General features: G+C 33.4%; 1 protein-coding gene across 3 annotated transcripts in view; it reads right to left on the bottom strand.

Moving 5' to 3' along the window:
• The window catches only part of GARRE1 (granule associated Rac and RHOG effector 1), a 133,184-nt gene that overhangs the window by 16,119 nt on the left and 94,396 nt on the right, over positions 1–22,669 (bottom strand). For all 3 annotated transcript variants that reach the window (XM_074211503.1, XM_074211505.1, XM_074211504.1), the window contains 6 exons: positions 22,488–22,583; positions 22,205–22,366; positions 16,059–16,217; positions 7,218–7,315; positions 3,954–4,079; positions 1,709–2,721 (listed from right to left, as the gene is read on the bottom strand). In XM_074211503.1, coding sequence (XP_074067604.1) covers positions 1,709–2,721; positions 3,954–4,079; positions 7,218–7,315; positions 16,059–16,217; positions 22,205–22,366; positions 22,488–22,583 — 1,654 coding nt within the window. The remainder of the gene's footprint in view (positions 1–1,708; positions 2,722–3,953; positions 4,080–7,217; positions 7,316–16,058; positions 16,218–22,204; positions 22,367–22,487; positions 22,584–22,669) is intronic.

Below are 22,669 nucleotides of genomic sequence, written 5' to 3'. Positions count from 1 at the left end.
TGAATGTGATGAAACACTATTGTTCTATAAGAAATGAGAGATGAGACTTCAGCAAAGCCTGGAAAGACATGTATGAACTGATGCTGAGTGAAGTAAACAGAACCAGAAAGACATTGTTCACTCTGAAAGCAACATTTGTGATGATCAACTGATGGACCTATTCATTTCAGCAGTACAAAAATCAAAGATGATTCTAAGGGACTTGTTATAAAAAATACCATTCACATCCAAAGAAGGAAATGTGGAGTTGCAACGAAGACCAAAGCTTACTATTTTCAATTGGCAAAAGTTGTTTTTATGTATTAAGTTTTTTTTCCCATTTTGATTTGACTTTTTTTCACCACATGATATGTTTAACATAGTTATCCATGTATAACCTATATTAGATTGCTTTCTGTCAGGAGGACTGGGGAGGGGAGGAAAAAAAAATGTGAAACTCAAAAGCTTACCAAAAAAATGATTGCTGAAAACTATCTTTGCATATGGTTGGAAAAAATAAAGTATCATTAATTTAAAAAAAAGAAGAACCAGTTACCTGGAAAATTATCATGACAAAAAGTAACCAGACCTAACTCTCAGTAGCCTGGAATCCCACATGCCTGAATACTTTAATTAACACATTGTCTGAGATATCTAGTCAGTTACTGAATTGGAAATGTGGCTCCCTGCTCTGCTGTCTTTATGGAACTATTAATCATAGAAGTTCTTTCTCTTGAACTTCACTGAAAGCAATTTCTTTTGTGGATATATAGTCAGAACTGGCTGTCAACTACAGGTGAATCCAGGAACTTAAATTAAATCCTGAACACTCAGCAAAGGAAATGAATCATAAAATGTATGTAAAGTTATAATTTCAACAATTCAATAAACAAGTTTAATTAATTCTTGTGAATTACAGTAAGTAATAGTGATATTACTAATTACCTTCCTATTATAAGTAATTTATTTACCAATTAAGTCTCTGAAAGTTCCTTTCATCATTGTTGTGATTTCCTAAGTCAAACACTTCTTGATCATCACTCTTCTCTTTATTTTGCCTCCTCCTATTGGAATGTAAGCTATTTGAGGGTAATTGGCTGTCTCATTTTGTATGTTTCCCCAGTACTTAGCACATAAACAATAAATTATTCTTATTCATTATGTTGTTATATGGAAAAAATAAATAAAAAATTATGGTCGTAATTAGGATGAAAACAGTCAAGTTGACAATAATGCTTTTAAAAAATGTGATATTTTAAAAAGTGAAAAAGGTAACAGTTAATAGTTTTATAGCAAAGTGAGAAACAAATTTCAAATGCTTATAAAGAAAAATAACATCCTTTTATGAAAACAGTGCTTAGAAAAATCACTATTAGGTATGCTTTAATCATTAGCCTGTTTCTTACTTCACATCTACCCCAGTCTTGTTTCTCCACTGAAAGCAGTAGGGCAGTGAAAGAGAAAAAGGGAGGAGAAGAAACCAAAAACTAAAAGCATCTACTATTAGAAGTTCTGGAACTGATCATGTAGTATCACTCTCAAAGAGCAAGGGCGTGGGGAGGATTTTTAGAGTCTACAAATGAAACCTTAGTTACAACAGTAGTGTCTAGTCCCCATTTACCTGAGTGATTACTATAAGAGAGTAGGATTTTTTTAGAGTAGCTTCCAAGTTTTATTTCAATCAAATCTTCAATTAGAATATTAAACCAACTAAAATGTCCATACATACCAGCAGGATCAAAAGGAAGAATTTCTCCCAGCATCCCAAAGACTCCTTCACTTTGGTCACGATTTGGCCATGTGTTATTTCTAGGTCCCTGTGGTTTCTGCCCTAACATCTCAGACATCATATTGTCCATGTAGCTACTCACAAGACCTAAGCTATACAAATCAGGACTCAGATCTGAAAGACCAGAGCTATTCCACTGACCAAGAGGAGACAATCCACTTCCAATTGCCTGGGTAGGCTGTTGTGAAGAGCTACTAAGCCACTTTCCAGGTGTCCGTGCTTGTGGTTGTGGCTGTTGCGGGCCTAGAGGTTGAAGTAGATGTTGGTAATATTGCATCTGTGGCTGCTGTTGTTTAGGGGATGGTGGCTGTTGCTGTGCTAATCCTCGTTGAGAAGGATGCAAAGTTATATGTGCCACTGATTGTGGCTGTGGTTGTGGAGGCTGCAGTGTCCCTGATTTTGCCTCAGCTGTTGTGGTAGAAGCAACAGAGTTACGCCTTTTCACCATTGGGGAAGCCTGCTGGGATTTGCCCATATTAAAGCCAGACAGAAAATCAATAACTTCTTGCATTTCCTGATCACTTGGGAGATTCATACCTTTATCATCATTACCATCATCTCCTTTGAAGAAATTTTCTCTGTGTTCAATCAGAAAGCCATTAACCATCTGATTACTGGCACTTTGGGCTGATGGTTCTGCAGTCCTTGGAAAATTACCAATGTTCAAAATGCTTTGTAATCTTGTATCAATATTACTGGGCATTTTAGCCTTTTCTTCAGAACCTCCAGATGTGAAAACATTTTTGGAAGGAGTATTTGGGATAGAATAACTTGCACTGTTGCTGGAATTGGTACATGAAGTTTTCTTTGTAAACCGTGAAGTCAGTTTTGAGAATGTCTTTTGCAAGCCTCCTGATGATTTATTTCCATTTCCAGGAGGCATATCAACTTGATTCCCAAAGTCAGAACTCTCACGCTGAAGCTGAATTTGAATGGAAGGCAAAGCTTGCTCCCTGTTTAAATGGAAATGTTATTAGGTTTTTTTAATCTAAAAGAAAAGCATAATATATTTCAAGAATGCAATTAAAATTTTCCTTTTAAGAAGTTTTTTTAAAAATTTTTTTTAGGAAAAATTACATATTTTTCTCAAGTGCATGTGTTTTACAATTTTTACAAATGAACAAATGATAACAGATTTTTAAAAGTGCAAAGTATTTAAAAAGTAAACTATATTCAATGTTTTTAAAAGAGCTATTCTGTATAAAAAGAACTTCAAAAAATGACCATAATAGGCTCCTATCACTCCAAGTAAGATGTCTCATCAAAGAAATGAAGCTAATAAAAATTTCCATTGAATGAGACTACAAAGAAAGGAAGAAAATGCTGTGGCATTGAAAACGAGAGATTATTCCAAAAATGAATAATAATAAAATCCAAAGGAATGCAAAATGAAAAAAGGAGATAAAGGAGAAAGAATGGGGAGTTGATATGAGAGCATATGAATATACAATGAACATGAGAAAAACATATAATAAAGTCTTTAGAATGATTTATAAATGGATCTTGATAGTTTTTCCTCCCTAAATTGTTCTAAATTCCATTATATAGCATTTAGATAAAGTCCATTCACTAATGAAGGTGATCCTAGATTTTTAAAGACAATGCCAGTAAGAATGGAAGTTTGGTTAGGTCCCACCAACTAGAATGTCTTTAGTGTAGGCAAAGTAACAGAATGTGTGAGAATATATGTCTGCTGACTGTGGACTATCCTAGCTAAGTACAGAGAGGTACATCTCCAGTCATGGTACAGAGTGTAAGATTTTTCTAGTTTTAGTTACTCTCAAATATATACCAAGTCATAAAGAAGTCATATTTGACCCTGGTGGAAAGAGAATCCACACCAATTAAGACTTAAGTTCCTAAAGTACAATAGTGTTATACTATATAATGCCTGATAGAGAAATTCATAACAAAAAGAGATGCTGACATATTTCCTAATTGCAGTACTCAGACATTTAGGCCACCTGAACACTATTCTTCCTTACCAATAAATAGGATGTCTTACTTAAATATCAGTCTTTCTTGTATCCTTTGTTAAGTTTTCAAATACATTCTAAGTCCTATCAGAAGATATGAACTTTTATATGAACTGATAAATATGAATGTGGACATCTAAATAATTCTAGATAGTTTTAAAGGAAAGAAGTAAATAGCTTCTTGTACTTTAGTCCCTGGGCATATATACCTTCCTTCCTTCCACCGATTTAAGTCCCACACAGCTGTATAAAGTACATCTACTAAACCCAACATCTTCTCTGGGTCCAGACTTCTCTGGAGCAAAGACATAGTTGCAGGATCTTCCTTCAGGCACCTATCAACAACAAAGATTTATATCATTATCATGTTGTTTTTTTTAACAAGACTGTAAGTGTTAACAACTTCTTTTTAATGCCTAATAAAAACTTTTATTGGAATTTCTATTTTAGAGGAATGTAAAAACATCAATAGATACCCCAATTCTAGTCCTAATCCCCCCAAACAGTTAAGCAAAACTTCCAAATGTAGATATCAATACAGATAGTACAAGACATATCCTATTTTAGTACTTTTTCATTTGCTATCAGGAAAAAGAATAAATAATTAAATTTTATTAATTTGGCACCAGCATTATTCATTTTACAAACAAAAGAGAATTTTTTTTGAAGTATATCTGTTTGCTTCTTTATTCTTAAGTTCTCTCATTAAAAGAATCATTACTTTTGGACACTCAGCACTTAACAAAGATTTAATAATAATAAAATAATAATAATAATGATAGCAGCAATAAAGGCAGTATGGTGTGGTAGATATAGTCAGGAAGAGCTGGGTTTACATCCTGCCTCTGACACAAGAAAACTGTGATCACAATTAAGTTCTTAATTTCTTAGTGCTCTAGGCAACTCTCCTGGACTTGAGATCGCAGATAAATTTATACATCCATGAAGGAAGAATTTCCACCAACGAACTCATAGATTTGATAAAAATATAAAAATGCTAACAAGGAACACACCAACATAATAAGAAAATAATAAAAAGAACTATATGGGCTAATCCTAAAAATTCTAAAAAATAATAGTAATAGTAATATAGTATGAAGGAAAAAAAAGATATCTCGTGGTTTTAAAGGAATTTTACTCAACTGTATGAAAACAAAGGTCACTAAGGAATGAAGAGATCTATATGACATCTAAATAAAGAGATGAAACATTATATTACCCAATAACCCTGGTACCTCTATGATCAATAGCTGCTAGGTCCCAGCTAAGTACCAAAGTAAGGGTCAGAGAACACACATTACAGAAAATGATCTTATCTCAGACTTCCTTCCAACCAAAAAGGTTTTCAGGAAAGACAAAAATACACAAAGTAAGATGGCTTGAAAGGTAAACTAAGGAGAATTACAAGATTATCAGACCAGAAAAAGTCTATCTTTTGTAAGCAAAGCTAAACACATATTAGACACACAATCAAAGATGCCCTTCAATCACTAGTAAATAATAGAAAATACCTTACTTATCATATATAATATACAATGAACTGTAAACTTGAAACTGCAAAATAATATTTTTATTTTTTATTTTAGTTTTTTTAGTTTTTTTGCAAGGCAAATGGGGTTAAGTGGCTTGTACAAGGCCACACAGCTAAGTAATTATTAAGTGTCTGAGGCCGGATTTGAACTCAAGTACTACTGACTCCAGGGCTGGTGCTCTATCCACTGTGCCACCTAGTACAAAATAATATTAAAGGATATTGGGATGATAAAAAATGTAATCAGAAAAATAGTAGATGTTAGGAAGCACACTATCTATTAGTGTATACCCAACAATCCTTATCTAGGCAACACTGCTTTCCTCCCCATTTCACAATATATTTTTAGGCTGGATATTAACTTTTGGTGACAGCTGTTTTCTGTCAGCTTACCCTCTCTATATGTCCACTTTAACTTTCTAAAATAGAATTTTAGAGGACTAAGTTACTTAATTCTGAGAGCCCTGAGTATATTTCCTTGAGAGGGTGACCATGCTACTTAGGGTATTATACTACAAATCAGAAGGCTTCTTAATCTGATATAAAATCAGAGCAAAATGAATGGGGTGCTTTTAAGAAATAATTCTGTCAATTATGGGAGCCTAATGAATTAAACATAGAGAAAAATAGCAATTATTTAGTTTCTATAAAATCAAAGAGCAGAAGAACACTTAAAGACTTTCTAGTTGAAAATGTTAAGAATTAATGATTTGAGTGAAATTGTAAACTTTAACTAAATACTACTATATTCTATCAATTTAACACATACAGTCTTTAGTTCAACAGCAAGCTCAGGGAACAGAGACTGCACCTTTTAAGTCAAATCTATTTTACTGTACATATTATAGATACATACAGATACATACAGAACTCTGTTTTACCCAAAACAATCAGTAGGGGGAGCATCTCCAAAAACATTTTATCCAGATTCATTTTTTCCCCTTGGCAAAAAATGCTTAGACAACCAAATAAATCTTTCACTCAAAAGACACAGATTATTTATTCCCTTCAAAATGGAGATTGTAAGGTAAATTTGTTGACTTTTCAATAAATTGGAGATTAGAAAAACAAATTCTGAGGATTAAGTAAAACCAATAGTTTAAGACAAAATGAAATACTTTTAATATCTGTTGGAGAACAAGTTAGGAAATATTATAATTTTAAAAATTAATTCAACCAAAATGGGATCTTTTTATTTTCTTTTTTTATTCCTTCCCGTGGAAATTTTTTTGAGATGGGGAGCTTTTGGACATAGGAAAGATGGTAACTTTTTAACAATCTTATAGACACATTTCAGTATCACTGCCTGATACTTTCCTAGTACACATTCAAATTTCAATGAGAAATTTTCAAAACAGTTTAACATAATTTATATGCATGAGCTTCAGTTTGTCTTTAGTTTTAAAGACTAAAAAACAATTACCATTTGCATTAATTGTTCCTTGTAACTTGGCATCCCTGTTTTTAATTTTTAAAAATTATAAAATAAAATTATAAAATAAAACTTTCTGAAAAATTCTCTGTATTGTCAGTTGTTTTCTTGAACAAACAAAAGAAGAATTGGAATCAAAACATAATTAAAAAAAGAGAAGGAGAACAATGGATCCTGTGTTCTATCACTATCATAAATACTCTAAGGGTGAATTAGAGCCCAGATGCTGTGCCCGTTAAATTCAAAAGCTGAAAACATATCTGAGGCATTTGGTTAAAAAGGAATATAAAAATCTAACTATTCTGAAAGCCAATGAAAGTGTTTTGCAAACATCATAGTACTGTGGCTGTGTCCACATAGCGTAGGGTGCTAAGAAGTCTGCATTTCCTCTACCTCTTATTTGTGGGTACCATGTGACAAAGTTACATACAGAATAATCATTTTGGGGATGGGAACACAGATAATAAAACTTTCCTACAAATCAAGATATTAAATTATATGTAACTTTACCATGTTGATGGGACTTGAACCACAATTCTGGAACCTTCTAAACTAATCTGGGGAGCATAGGCTTCTTTGTTTTCAATTTGTGCTGTATCAACCACCACCTAACAAAACAAAATAAAGAGATTTACTTTCTAGAAAATGAAATGTCTAATTCTAAATGAGGTGACCAGGGACAGTGCCTTAGATATCTGAAAAAGAGAATTATTAATCCTGTCACCATTCAAATCATCCAGGAGGCAGGAGCAACAGCAACAGCAGCAGTAGCAATGGGAATGGTAGAAGCAATAGTACAACGGTCTACTATCCACTCCCATGTATCCTCAGTGTTCACAAAGCACTACACACACATTATCTCATTTGATAGTCATGAAAGCCTATGAGGGAGCTATTGTAGTGAACCCTAGAAGAAAACCCTGAGATACTTGCTAAATTGGGATACTTTCTTTGCTAAAAAGTAACAACAGAGATAATAGCCCAAGCTTCTTTTACTCTGAAAATGCAGCACAATAAAAGGAAGTGCTTATTCTATTCTGATTTGCTAAATTTACAAAGTAGAGACCACATAAGATTATAGAAAAACAAACTTTCAATTAAAAAAAATCTGCTTTAAAAGAATATATATATAGTATGTAGTAGAGACAATTAAAGATAGCCAATGAAACATCTGCAAAAATAAGATCTATAACTTATAGCCAGTTAACTGTAGCAAATAAATGTCAATTGGAAAAGGGAAAAAGTTGAAAGGGAGTATCTGTGGGAGCAAAATAAAAAGTACAGGATACTCCTTTAGCTACACATTGTTAATAAACTGTGATTATTCAGCTAATTAAAGTAGTTGTGAGTATTCAGAAACTAGAAAAGAGTTTCTTGGTTTCACAGTTAAACTCATTTCCCTTTTATAGGTATTATTATCCTCATTTTATAGATAATGAAATTGAGGCTTTAATATGGAAAGTGATTTATTCACTAAGAGAAGAAGTGGGGGTAGGGGAAAAATTTGAGACTATGGTCAAATATCTGATGAACAATAAAAAGAAAGTATTAGACTGAGGGGAGGAATCCAGTCCAAATCCCATATATGAGGAGACTGAAATGTAGAGAAGTTAAGGGACTTACTCAATGTCACAGAGATACAGATTAAAACCCGGGTTCTCTGTTCCCAAATCAAGGCTAGTTTATGATATAATAATATCAGAGAGTGCATTCAATTATCTGGAAATTGTAGGGGGAGAGGGAATAAATATTTATATAGGGTCTACTATATGCCAGGTGCTTTGCTATGCAGTCTTTCTTTTCAGTTTTTTTACAAGGCAATGGGGTTAAGTGATCTGCCTAAGATAACACCGTTAGGTAATTATTAAGTGTCTGAGGCCAAATTTGAACTCTGGTCCTCTAGACTCCAGGGATGGTGCCCTATCTACTGCACCACCTAGCTGTCCCTGCTATGCAGTCTTTACAAATATCATATCATTTGATTCTAACAGCAACCATGCAAGGTAGGAGTTATTATCTCTATTCCAAAGCTGAGGAAATGAGGCAAACAGAGGTTAAGAAGTGACTGAAGGCTGGATTTGAATTCAGATCTTCCTGATTTTAGGCCCAGCACTATTTTTTCCTTTCCCCCCATTATTTATTTATTTACTTATTCTTATTTTTGTACAAATGATGTTTTTTAATACATTACTAAAATGTTCTTGTTTAAGAGGAAACATAATACCCCTTCCCCCCAAAAATATAGACCCGCATTAGCAATAAAGTAAAGAGAAAAAATTAATAATAATAATAACAATAACAATAACAATAATAATAATAATAATAATAATAATAATAATAATAATAATAAGGGCAGCCAGATGGCACAGTGGGTGGAACACCGGCCCTGGAACCAGGAGCACCAGAGCCCAAATCCGGCCCCAGACACCCAACAATCACCCAACTGTGTGACCCTGGGCAAGCCACCCCAACCCCACTGTCCTGCAAAAAAACACAAAAAAAACCCCACTAATAATAATAATAATAATAATAATAATAATAATAATAATAGTAGTAGTAGGGGTGGCCACGTAGCACAGTGGACAGAGCACTGGCCCTGGAGCCAGGAGCACCTAGGTCCAAATCTGACCTCAGACACAACAATCACCCAGCTGTGTGGCCCCAGGCAAACCACCCAAATAATAATAATAATAATAATAATAATAATAATAATAATAATAATAAATATGCTTTAGCCTATGTCCCAACACCTCCAGAAAAGAATGAAAGTATCCAGAAGACTGAAATTCTATAGAGGAAGTCTGCACAAGAGAGAAGAAGTGAGAAGCTCTAAGAATGACATTTTGAAGGTAAAAAGAGAAAGCAGATGAGGAAAAAGTAGAATTGCTTAAAAGTACAGTATGTATTCAAGAGGAAATCCCATCTAATTTAGATTTTTAAAAGACACATATAGATGGTTACATAGTAAAGCCTATATCAGAATGCTTCCTGTTAGGGAGAAGAGGAGAGAGGGGAGGGAAGGAGAAGAAGGAAGGAGAGAGGTAGAAAAATTCTAAAATTCAAAACCTTGTAAAAACTGCCATTGCATGTAGTTGGAAAAATAAATTTTAAAAAATTTATTAAAAAGACATGTATATTTCTGTAGTCCCAGATGCACAGAATTATAGGAGAGAATGTTGATTTCTATACAGTGTGGTGCGCTTTTTTTTATAATCATTTTAATCTTGGGAAAATGGAGGTGTTTGCCTTTTTTGTTCATTTCCCAATGCAAAGTGCTTTACTGCTGAGATTTCCCAATGATTCTTTTTCCTGAAATGGGCAGTTTTTGCTTTGGGTTTAGATATGATTTATATAAATCAAAATTGCACTTTTCTGAAGGAATGGGCAAGTTATTATGGAATTAAGGCCTCAGTTTTAAACTTTTTAAGAATGAAGAATCATAAAATTCTAAACAGGAATAGAAACAGCTTGTGAAACGGCAGGAAAAAAAAACTATTAAAGCAACTTTCTAGGAGATAATAATTATCCTCCTCTTGTGGACTTTATCTAAGGAGATAGTAGGATCCCCACAGAGCCTGCTTCCTGATATAAGGCTTCGAAAATAACTAAGTTTCTCAGACCCCATCCCTCATTTTGCACAATTCAAGTGGAAATAGAATGTGTTTTTAGAGTGAGATGTTAACAATAGCAAAGATTATTTTTAAATTCCTTTAACCAAAATGAAGTACAAAAAAAAGGTGACTTGGTAATGACTTTAACCCTCCTTCCCTATAAGCTCCACAACAAACCTTGTAAAGTAGAAAACAAATTAGAAAAATATTATGGCACTGTCTTTGGTCCTCTCTATGAGCTGAGTCCTTGCCATACCCAACAGGGCATTATAATATGATTTTAATTGTACATGAAGTTTTTATTTTTCTTCTCCTCTCCCCTTCCCCCATTTTGTTTAAAGGAGGGTGGGAGTCATTTAGTTTTTTATTTCTTTTTTTTTTTGCAAGGCAATGGGGTTAAGTAGCTTGCCCAAGGCCACAGCCAGGTAATTATTAAGTGTCTGAGACTGGATTTGAACTCAGGTACTACTGACTCCAGGGCTGGTGCTCCATCCATTGTGCCACCTAGCCACCCCTAGTTTTAATTTCTAATGACACTCTAAAAAAAGGATTTTTGTAATACTGGGTCTGATAACGTAGATCTCATTCTCCACTACCAAGATTTTCTTAGCCAGAGTATTAATAGCCTGGCACAATGTGACCCACGACTAAATGTATTACAGAGATTTATAGAACACAAAGAACATTTTAGAAGGAAATGGAAAAATAAAATTCTAAAAAACCTAAGAAAAAAAAAGACATGTATAGAAATTGGAGGTTGTTAAAAAGAGGGAGAACAGAAATGAATGGCACAAGTCTTTTAGAAGCACTAAAGTACAAGACTCCTAAGATTAGCAGAGAAAGCCAAAGACAGTAACAAGAGGAGTCTCATTTTAAATAGTATCACGATGGAAAAGCAGAACTCAATGTAGACTGGGTGCTAACTAGTGACAAAAAAAGATAGATGCTCTAGTTTTAGTTTGCACTGTTTAAGTTTGAAGATTAAAGTGACTGGAAATTACTGGGTATTTTTGAGGTCATGCAGTTCAGCATTCTCATTCTAAAGAGAAACTGGGCAGGGGGAAGTAAGAAGAAGAAGAGTTAAGTTTCAAGTACAGCTTCTCAAATTTCCAAATCCACACTGTTTCCATATCATTGGAATCTGTATTCTGCCCAGGAGAATGGTCTTTGGATGGGAAGGGATATTACAAAAATGATTATCAGACAGTTGTTATTCAAATTATGTAATGAAAGTTGTCCTGAATTTCTAAAGCAAAATGAGACATGCAAACTACAGGTTAGTGGGCTTGACTCTGATTTCTGAGAAAATTCTAGAACCTATTATGAAAGGAATCATTAGTGAACATGTAGAAAAGAAAGTAGTGATAATAAAGAACCAAAATGGTCATATCAAAGACAGGTCACATCACACTAATCTCAGTTCCTTTTTTAAAAATAGATTTATTAAACTAATACATCAGAAGAATGCTACAAATATATAGCTTACTTAGATTTCAATAAAGCATCTGATGAAGTCATGTGGAGAAGCTGGAGGGATATGGGCTAACCAAAGTAATAAGGTGGATTGAAAACAAGTTGAATGATATGGTCCAAAGAGAAGTCCCTATTGCTCCAGTAACAACCTGGAAGGCCTTGAATGAAAGGTCCCGATTATCTGTGCTTGGTCCAGTACTGTTTAACATTTTGTCAATTTGAATGGTACTCATGAAATTAAAAGATGATAGAAAGTTAGGAAGTACAATTCTAACAAAAAGAATGGCAATGCCCTTTGAATTCATAAAGACGTTGGTAAGGTAACTGGGAAGGAAGATGTTAAACAAAATATAATTGGGCTCAAAAAATCAACTTCACAAATTCAAATTTGGAGAATTGGTTAGATAGCAATTCATCCAAAAAGATTAGAGCACTTCAAGTTCAATATGTGCAAATAGTGTGTAGTATAACACCTAAAAGAAAGTTAATGCAATTTCAGGTTACATTGAAAAACACAGTATCTAGGACTAGGGAGATGAAAGGTAGCACTGTGCTCTGTTGAGATATCATCTTGATATTCTGTCTTGTGTTCTAGGCATTTCAGTGCTAGGATACTTCTTTCAGCATCCAAGAGGAAGGGAATGGGGAGACTGAAAGACTATGAGTTCATATTATGAGAGTTAGTTGAAGGAACTAGCAATACTGATGACATGGAGAAGACAAGAACAGGTCTAAAAAATGTGTTTGAACATATAGAAAGCTGTCACGTTAAAGAAGGTTTAGATTTCTTTTGCTTGGGCTCCACAGAAAAAAACTAGAAGCAATGAATGGAAATTCCAAAAAAAGCAAACAAAGTCTTGATGAAAAGAAAATCTTCCCAACAATTAGTGCAATATAACAGGAGAATGTGCTTTCCCAAGAGGCTGTGGTCTTCCCTCACTAGAGGTTTTTTAGCTAAGGATGGATAACCACCTTTGTTATGTGATAGAAAGGATCCTTGAATAAATATGGATTAGACTAAATAATCTCTTAGGTACACTGTGAAATTCTATGAAAAAAAATTTCTCCTATGATACTTAAATTGAGAAAATAATTAGAGATATATAATAAAGGTAATTAAATCAATTACTGATCAAAAAGTAATGGTCAATTCATTTGATTCCTTTTAGAAATAAGTACATAATGCCAGAAATTCATCATGCTTTCAATTAACTGTCATGATCTAAACTCAGCAAATTTACTCTACTTCAAATATCCTCTATCTTTCAAAAACATGATGCACTATTGTTGATATAACTTTAATCCAAGGAAATATAAATTTAAGAGATTTGTGAGGCACTCTGAACCCTCATTCTTAGAAAACAAATCAAATTTCAGGTACAACTGTCTTTCTTTAAGCTTTCTTCTAATCACATTGTTTGCCTTCTCAGTTGGTGGGGGAGGAGGTGAGTGAGAAGGAAGGAATTTGCAACTCAAAATTTAAAAAGATAAGAATGCTAAAAATAAATAATAATTTTTTAAAAAGAAGCATCACTAATAATTCTTTTCTTCCCAGTCTAAAATGTTTGCTCTCTTTCATCAAATATCATGCAGCACTTTGGGGGAACTTTCTTTTATAATGATCATATTTACTGTCTATATGCCTTTTCTCCACAATGGACTGACAGAAAGTTTGACAGCAGGGTTTGTGTTATAACCAAACATCTTGGTGTCCTTTACACCTAGTGCAACATCTATCAGAGAGTAAAGTCCCTACTTAATATACTGAGCTTAAGGGTTTTTTTTTTTTAGTATTTTACAAGGTAATGGGATCAAGTGACTTGCCCAAGGTCACACAGCTAGGTACTTAGTAAGTGTCTGAGGCTGCATTTGAACTCAGGGACCTCCTGACTCCAGAGCTGTTGCTCTATTTATTGTGCCATCAAGCTGCAACATGAACTTAAGTTTTAAATTATTTATGGAGAAAATGGTTTGTTAAGTAAATTAACAGTGCAAATAAGAAAAGCATTCTTAAAAGGGCAGGCTAACAGATTGTTCAAATCCCATTTCAGAGATAGCATCCAAATTTTAAAAATCTCTGTTTTATCCATTCAATCAATAAAAATGTTTATGCTTTAATAAGTACAATAACTAAAAATATTTTTTAAAGAATAATTCCTGCCCCTATGGAAATTGAATTCTGCCAAGCTCCAAGAATCTTTGCATGATCACCCTCAGTTTAAAGGGTCAAATTTTAGTACAGAGAAAGTACTCAATACTTAATTTAATACTTACTTGTTTCAAATTTAGCTCCCTTTCTACAAGCAAATTTGAGAGGTGCAATTGCAGAGAGAAGCAATTCTGAAACTGTCAAGCAATTTAGTCAAGCAAGGCTGTTCTGTAACAAATACTTCAATCTATAGTAAATTATATTTTATTGTAAACTTTAAAATAAAATCTTGGTTGATGGTTTCAAATGACTCCTTCCATGCATCAAACTTTCCTGGAAACAATCACATTGCAGTTTTCTTTTTCTTCTTGCCACAGGCTTTTATGTACTGATAAAAATTTGCACTAGTCACTCAATTTTTATAACTTTATTTTACATATCTCAAACCACTGTCTAAAGACAAAGAAATAATTGACAAAATCAGCAATAAATACAACCATAAAGCATCATCAGACATATATAAAGTAGAACTGTATAAGTATAGTTCATTATTTTAAGTTATCAGTGTTTGTCAAATAGTTACTTAATAAATGTCTGTTTGTTCTCTATTAATCATTTATGAAACTATAACATAACAAGATGGATATTTGTTGGCATAATAAAAATAAACAATGTAGCATATTAACATTTTGGCTAAAAAACACAAATGCAAGTTTCCTAACTTAAAATTCAGTTTAGTTTGGAAAAGAAAGAACAAATCTAGTGAAAAATTTAGTTTTGAACATTTCTTATGTCCAGCTTTCATTATCATTATGTATCTTCTTAAATGTTCAGTATCCTTTTCTATTTTAATGAAGATCTACATGGCAATTTGAATAAACTATTATACCACTTAAAGAAAAAAAATTAAGCAGTTCTACAAAAATTGCTTATCTCTTCATGACTTAGAAATCTAACCTCTGAGTATCATAAATGCTAAATGTGGTTAACACATTTCTCCACCCAGTCTGGTGGGGCCTTGGGAAATGACTTCCTGTACCATGGACAACTATTGTTCATATTCTACAGGTGTTTCCTCTTTACCCCCACCTATTGAATAATAATCTTAAAAACATGATATGTCATCAAACAAAATCTCATACGTAAAGAATATGATATTTCAGCTTGGATGCATGTTATACTACTAAAGTAATATTAATTTTTTGTAGAATTCACTTGCTTCCTTAATGTTAAGCCTTTCTTTGTCCTGATTTTCACAATTCTTATCAAAATAAAGTCAGTTATAGATTGATCTCATTTGCCCTCCTGATTTAATCTAAAATGGTCTTTAGAAATCTATTAATTTCTAATACTAAACTGTGTGTTATTTAACAATTTAGTTAAAATTTACATTTTACTAAAACCTTCTTAGAGGAGACTCTCTATTTGTGAAGCAGATTCAAAAAATGCATCATTTCCTGACAGGCAAGTCTTTCATTAACAAGATAGGAAATAATTGCTTTCTAAGTTCTAAAAAGCAGAGTGACAAAGCATATGACAAAGTATCAAGTCAAAAAAGAAGTAAGTTTGAACCCTGAATCAACACTAAACAACTTGAGGGCAGGGTTATTTTTGTAAGCAGAGTATGAACAAATAGTAATGACTTAACTTCTCTGACACTTAACTGAATGACTTAACTTCCCTGACACTCTGTTTCTTGTAAATTTTTCTGCTCCATGCAGCACTACAGTTCCATGAAGCCTCACAGAACTGAATTTCCAATTTTTCCAAAACCTGAAAAAATTAAGCAGTAAGAGCTGAATTTAGAGACCGGATGTAAGTTTGTAAATTCAAGACAATATTTTTAGAATTAGTTAATCTATATACAGAAAAATGTTATACATAAAATACCTATTCCTGTTCTTTTTAAGTAAACTTTAACATTATTTGAAATTATTTAAACTATGATAGTTTTGTTTGTTTTTGAAATCAGAACATATCTGCACATATGCATAAACACATTCACATACAGTAATTTCACTGAGATAGAAGGGATCTCAGAGATCTTCTTTCATCTTACATGTGTGGAAAATGAAGCTAACTGGCTCAAGGTCATTTCTTGTGATGACATTTACTTACCAATCCAGCTTGACCAAATAGTAACTGTACTGCAGTCTTACAGGCACCTCGCCAAGTAGAAGGGCAAACCTGGTTCAACACTTCAGTTACAGGAGAATCATCCCTTGCTGTAATTCCATTATGACAGCCTGCTTCTTTAATTAGCTGTAGCATTGTGTGCTGTAGTGATAGGAAGAAAATCATATAATATATAAAACAAAAACTATGACATGTGTGAAAATTTGCAGGAAACTTGTCTTTAAAGGAAGATTTTATTTATTTTTGAGTTTTACAATATTTTCCCCTATTCTTGCTTCCCTCCACCCATGTCCCACAGCAGGCAGTCTGATAATATTTACATTGTTTCCTTGGTATACATTGATGTAAGTTGAATAAGAGAAAAATCATATCCTTAAGGAAGAAAAATAAAGTATAAGAAATAGAAAAATTACATAATAAGATAACAGTATTTTTTTTTCTAAACTGAAGGTAATAATCCACAATTCTTTCTCTGGATACAGATGGTATTCTCCATTGCTAAGCCATTCCCCAATTGAAGGACATTTACCCAGTTTCCAATTCTTTGCCACCACAAACAGGGCTGCTATGAATATTTTTGTACAAGTGATGTTTTTACCCTTTGTCATCATCTCTTCAGGATATAGACCCAGTAGTGGTATTGCTGGATCAAAGGGTATGCGCATTTTTGTTGCCCTTTGGGTGTAATTCCAAATTGCTCTCCAGGAAGGTTGGATGAGTTCACAGCTCCACCAACAATGTAGTAGTGTCCCGGATTTCCCAAATCCTTTCCAACACTGATCATTGTCCTTTCTGGTCATATTGGTCAGTCTGAGAGGTGTGAGGTAGTACCTCCGAGATGTTTAAATTTGCATTTCTCTAATAAGTAGTGATTTAGAGCAATTGTTCATATGACTATGGATCTCCTTGATTTCCTCATCTGTAAATTGCCTTTGTATATCCTTTGACCATTTGTCATTTGGAGAATGGCTTGTCTTTTAGAAAATTTGACTCAGTTCTCTGTATATTTTAGAAATGAGTTCTTTGTCAGAAATACTAGTTGTAAAAATTGTTTTGCAACTTACTACATTTCTTTTGATTTTGGTTACAGTGGTTTTGTCTGTGCAAAAGCTTCTAAAGATCTAATAGGTATACTACTCCTTGACCTTCTAGTTTGCTTGTAATATTGTTTTTTATGTCTAAAGCCTGTATCCATTTTGATCTTATCTTGGTATAGGCAGTGAGGTGTTGGTCTAATCCAAGTTTCTCCCATACTAACTTCCAATTTTCCCAACACTTTTTAACGAAGAGAGAGTTTTTATCCCAATAGCTGATTTGGGTTTACCAAACAGCAGATTACTTTAATCATTTCCTGCTATTGTACCTAGTGTATTCCACTGGTCCACCACTCTATTTCTTAGCCAATATCAGTTTTTTTTTAGTTTTTGTTTTTTTTTGCAAGGCAGTGAGGTTAAGTGGCTTGCCAAGGCCACACAGCTAGGTCATCATTAAGTGTCTGAGGCCGGATTTGAACTCAGGTACTCCTGACTCCAGGCCCATTGCTCTATCCACTGCACCACCTAGCCACCCCTATATCAGTCAGTTTTGATGAATGATGCTTAATAATATAATTTTAGATCTGGTAAAGCTAAGACTCCTTCTTTTGCACTTTTTTTCATTGAATCCCTGGAAATTCTTGACTTTTTATTTCTCCATATGAATTTAATACAACTTTTTCTAACTCATAAAAGTAATTTTTTGGAATTCTGATTGGTAGGGCACTAAAAAAGTAGTTTAGTTTTGATAGAATTGTCATTTTTATTATATTATCTTGACCTATCCATGAGCAGTTGATGTTTGCCCAGGTATTTAAATCTGATTTTATAGAAGTGTTTTGTAATTGTTTTGTAATTGTTTTCAAAAAGTTTGAGTCTGCCTTAGCAGGTAGACTTCCAGATGTTTTATATTGTCTGAGGTTACTTTGTTTCTTGGGGTTTTTTTATAATTTTTTTTTCATATAGTTTCTGAGTTTGTCTTCGCAGGTAAACTTCCAAGTATTTTATATTGCTTACAGTTATTTTATTTTATTTTTTTTTTAGGTTTTTGCAAGGCAAATGGGGTTAAGTGGCTTGCCCAAGGCCATACAGCTAGGTAATTATTAAGTGTCTGAGGCTGGATTTGAACTCAGGTACTACTGACTCCAGGGCCCATGCTCTATCCACTGCTCCACATAGCCGCCCCTCTGAGGTAACTTTGAATGGGATTTCTCTTTCTAGCTCTTTCTGCTGTATTTTGCTAGTCATATATAGAAATATTGAGGATTTATGAGGGGTTATTTTATATCCTGTAACCTTACTTAATTTCCTAATTATTTCTAGCAGTTTTTAAGATAATTTTTTGGGATTCTCTAGGTATACCATCATGTCACCTGCAAAGAGTTAAGAGTTTTGTCTCTTCCTTCCCAATTCTAATTCCTTCAATTTCTTTTTCTTCTCTTATTGCTGAAGCTAACTAATACAATACTGAATAGTAGTGGTGATAATGGGCATCCTTATTTCACCCCTGATCTTATTAGGAATACCTCTAGTCTATCCCCATTCAGATAGATACTGCTTATTATTCAAAGGAACAATCCAATTATTCCTACACTCTAGTGCTTTTGGTAGGATTGGGTGCTGTATTTTGTCAAAAACTTTTCCAGCATCTATTGATACAATCATATGATTTCTGATAGGTTTCTTATTGATATAATTAAATATACTAACAGTTTTCCTAATATTGAACCAACCCTGCATTCCTGGGATAAATCCTGCTTGATCATAAAGTATTCTCCTAGTGATAACTTGTAATCATCTTGCCAAGATTTTATGTAAGATTTTTGTATCTATATTCATCAGGGAGATAGGTCTATAATTTTCTTTCTCTGTTTCAACTCTTCCTCTTTTAGGTGTCAGCACCATATTGGTATTAAAGGAAGAGTTAGGCAGAGTTCTGTCTTTACTTCTTTTTCCAAAATGTTTATATAGAACTGGAACCAATTGTTCCTTAAATGTTTGATAGAATTCACTTGTGAATCCATCTAGCCCTGGAGATTTTTTCTTAGGGAGTTCAAAAATGACTTGTTGAATTTCTTTTTCTGAAATAGGGTTATTTAGGTTTTTAATTTCCTCTTCATTTAAAACTGGGCAACTTATATTTTTGTAAATATTCATCCATTTCACTTAGATTGTCAAATTTATTGGCATAGAGTTGGGCAAAATAATTCTGAATTATTACTTTAATTTCTTCTTCACTGGTGGTGAGTTCACCTTTTTCATTTATGCTACTGGCAATTTGGTCTTCTTTTTTTTAAAATCAAATTGACCAGAGCTTTATCAGTTTTATTGGTTTTTCATAAAACCAGCACTTAGTTTTATATATTAGCTCAACAGTTTTCTTGCTTTCAATTTTATTAATTTCTCCTTTAATTTTTAGAATTTCTAATTTGGAATTTAATTGGGGGTTAGTTTGTTCTTTCTCTAATTTTTTAGCTGCATATTTACTTCATTGATTTCCTCTCTCTAGTTTATTCACATAAGCATTTAAAGATACAATATATCCCCTGACAGCTGCCTTGAGTGCATCCAATAGGTTTTGGTATGCTGTTTCATTATTGTCATTATCTTGGATGAAATAATTAATTCTTTCTATAATTTGTTGCTTGATCCACTCATTCTTTAAAATGAAGTTATTTAGTTTTCATTTAGTTCTGGTTCTATATCTCCCTGGCCCAATATTGCATATGATTTTTATTGCATTATGAACTGGGAAAGATGTATTCACTATTTCTGCCATTCTGCAATTGATCATTAGGTTTTTATGCCCTAGAGTACATGGTCAATTTTTGTGTAAGTGCCTTGTATTGAAGAAAAAAAAAGTCAATTTCTTTCTATCCCCATTCAATTTCCTCCATATGTCTATCATACCTAGGTTTTCTAACAATCTATTTACCTCCTTAACTTCCTTCTTGCTTATTTTATGATTAGATTTATCCAAATCTGAGAGCAGGAGGTTGAGGTCTCCCAGTAGTAGAGTTTTGCTGTCTATGTCTTCCTGTAGCTCTTTCAACGTCTCCTCTAAGAATCTGGATCCTATACCATTGGGTGCATACATATTAAGTATTGAAATTACTTTATTGTCTATGGTACCTTTTAGGAGGGGAAACTATTTTACGTTTAAGTGCACAATCATTATTAAGAGCAAGAGATGTTGGTAAAATTGCTTTATTTTGTGCTTAATTTTTAAGGAAGATATCAATCAGTACTCTACTTACTTATCTATACATAGCCACTGTATGTCTCACATTGCCCTAATCATGTAAAATTTCAGATTTATAAATTCAGAATTTGAATTCTAGAGATCTATATATACAAAAACATATCACCTGTTCAATAATTCTCATACTTTAAAATCCTTAAGTTGAGAAATATGAAAGGCAATCTTTTAAGATGATATCTAGATTTCCCTCTCCCTTAGAGGAGTTATAGACTCGATGCTTAAAAAAGTATTGTAACCATTTTGTGACATTCTTGTGTTGCTTTTTCTCCCCTTTCAACTTACTCCAAAAATTCATCAAAATCCCTTGCTGATAATTTAGTTCTTAGATGATAGATGGAAATTCTATTACACAATACCAATTTGAAGACTTTCTAACTTGGAAGAACTTGCCAGAGCTCATACTTCACTGGAAAATACTATAGGAATTCAAAGTTACCTCCAAATCTGATGAGGCATTTGGAAGACTTAAAATGGAAGTTTGTAACAATATTGTTATGTTACATTCATGAAATTATTAAAATGTGTACAAACTTATATTTTTAAAAAATTTTTATTGACATTTTTTCCTACACTACTACTTGAGATTATTCCCATCCTGTGAGTGTTCCCTAGAATGACCTCAATTGAAAGCATAGTGTTCTAAATCTACAGTCTCCCCATTCTATTTCAAGTGTTTGTAAATTAAGAGAAAGCTACTTCTCTTCCTCCTTCCTCACCTCTCACTTTATCGAATAACAAAGAAAAGAAAAGTAAACTCATTATAATAAATATGCAGAGTAAAGCAAAACAAATTCTCTGATTAGCTGTACACCAAAAATATGTCTCAGGGGCGGCTAGGTGGCACAATGGATAGAACACTGGCCCTGGAGTCAGGAGTACCTGAGTTCAAATTTGGCCTCAGACACTTAATAATTACCTAGCTGTGTGGCCTTGGGCAAGCCACTTAACCCCATTTGCCTTGCAAAAGCCTAAAAAAAAAAGTCTCATTCTGTATCTTAAATCCATCATCTCTCCATTTCAAATGGTCTTTGAAGTTGTTTGTTTACAAAGTCATTATTGTTTAAACTGTTCTCATTTTGCTCACTTCATTTTTTATCACTAAAAGTTTTCAAAATTATTCATTTCTATATTATTAATATATTGTTCTCGATTTTGCTTACTTCATTCTGCATAACTTGTTTTTTTTGTTTGTTTTTTAGGGGGTTTTTTTGCAAGGCAAATGGGGTTAAATGGCTTGCCAAAGGCCACACAGCTAGGAAATTATTAAGTGTCTGAGACCAGATTTGAACCCAGGCACTCCTGACTCCAGGGCCGGTGCTTTATCCACTGCGCCACCTAGCCGCCCCTATTCTGCATAACTTCATGCAAGTCTTTCATTTTCTCTTTGAAACAATCAATTTCCTTCTCTCTTACAGCACAATAGTATCCCATCACAATCATATGCCAAAATTTATTCGGCCATTCCTGAATTGATGGGTCATCAATTGATGTTAGTTTTCAGTTTTTTGCTACTTCAAAGAGAACAGCTTTAATTGTTTATGTACTTATGGGATATTTTCATATTTTTTGCTCTTTTTTGGTTATAAGTCTAGTAGTGTTAGCTAGAGGTCATAGGGCGTGCTTACATTTACTTATTATTATTATTATATTTATTAATGACATAATTAATGCTAACTTAGTATTAGACCCCCAATAAGATTTAATTATGTTTACCAAAACTTGAACTCCATATTTTTCTTTCTTGAACCTTATTCATTTGCTAAACAAAAATTCCAATCAGATATATTTTAAAACTGATATACTAAAGTTGTTTGGATTTAAATGAAAGTTACCGTTTTTAACTTCAGGTTGTCAGCTGCAGATTCATTAAAAGATATCCCTCTCAAAAAGTGTGATCCTATCTGGACAGGGACAGTTGGGAGCTCACACTGGATTGGCTGTGGTGGAGTCTGTCTCCGCCCTGTCTGTTGAGCCTCAGCTTCACTGCAACAGCCCTTCAAACAGATATCAACAGTGAGGAGATTAAGTCAATACAAGAGGGATCAGGCAAGATGCCAATCAATAGGAACCTCTTCATAGTGGAGTTAAGAAATTACATAAATAAAAAATGGTTACCTGCAAACTTGCTTCAATTGCTTTTGGATTTAAGTGGAAACCAGCTTTCATTGCATATTCACAGTGGCCTAAGCTCTCCAGAGCTATTTTATATGCCTAAAAAAGATTTTTTTCATATATCACTATTTGAAAGCAGATTACAATGATATAACAAAGTCTAAAAAAATAAAGATATTAATAGG

Source organism: Macrotis lagotis, chromosome 1 (genome assembly GCF_037893015.1).
Source record: "Macrotis lagotis isolate mMagLag1 chromosome 1, bilby.v1.9.chrom.fasta, whole genome shotgun sequence".
NCBI classification, from domain to species: domain Eukaryota; kingdom Metazoa; phylum Chordata; class Mammalia; order Peramelemorphia; family Peramelidae; genus Macrotis; species Macrotis lagotis.
The sequence above is the reverse complement of the archived record's forward strand: the minus strand, read 5'-3'. Positions and strand labels throughout refer to the sequence as shown.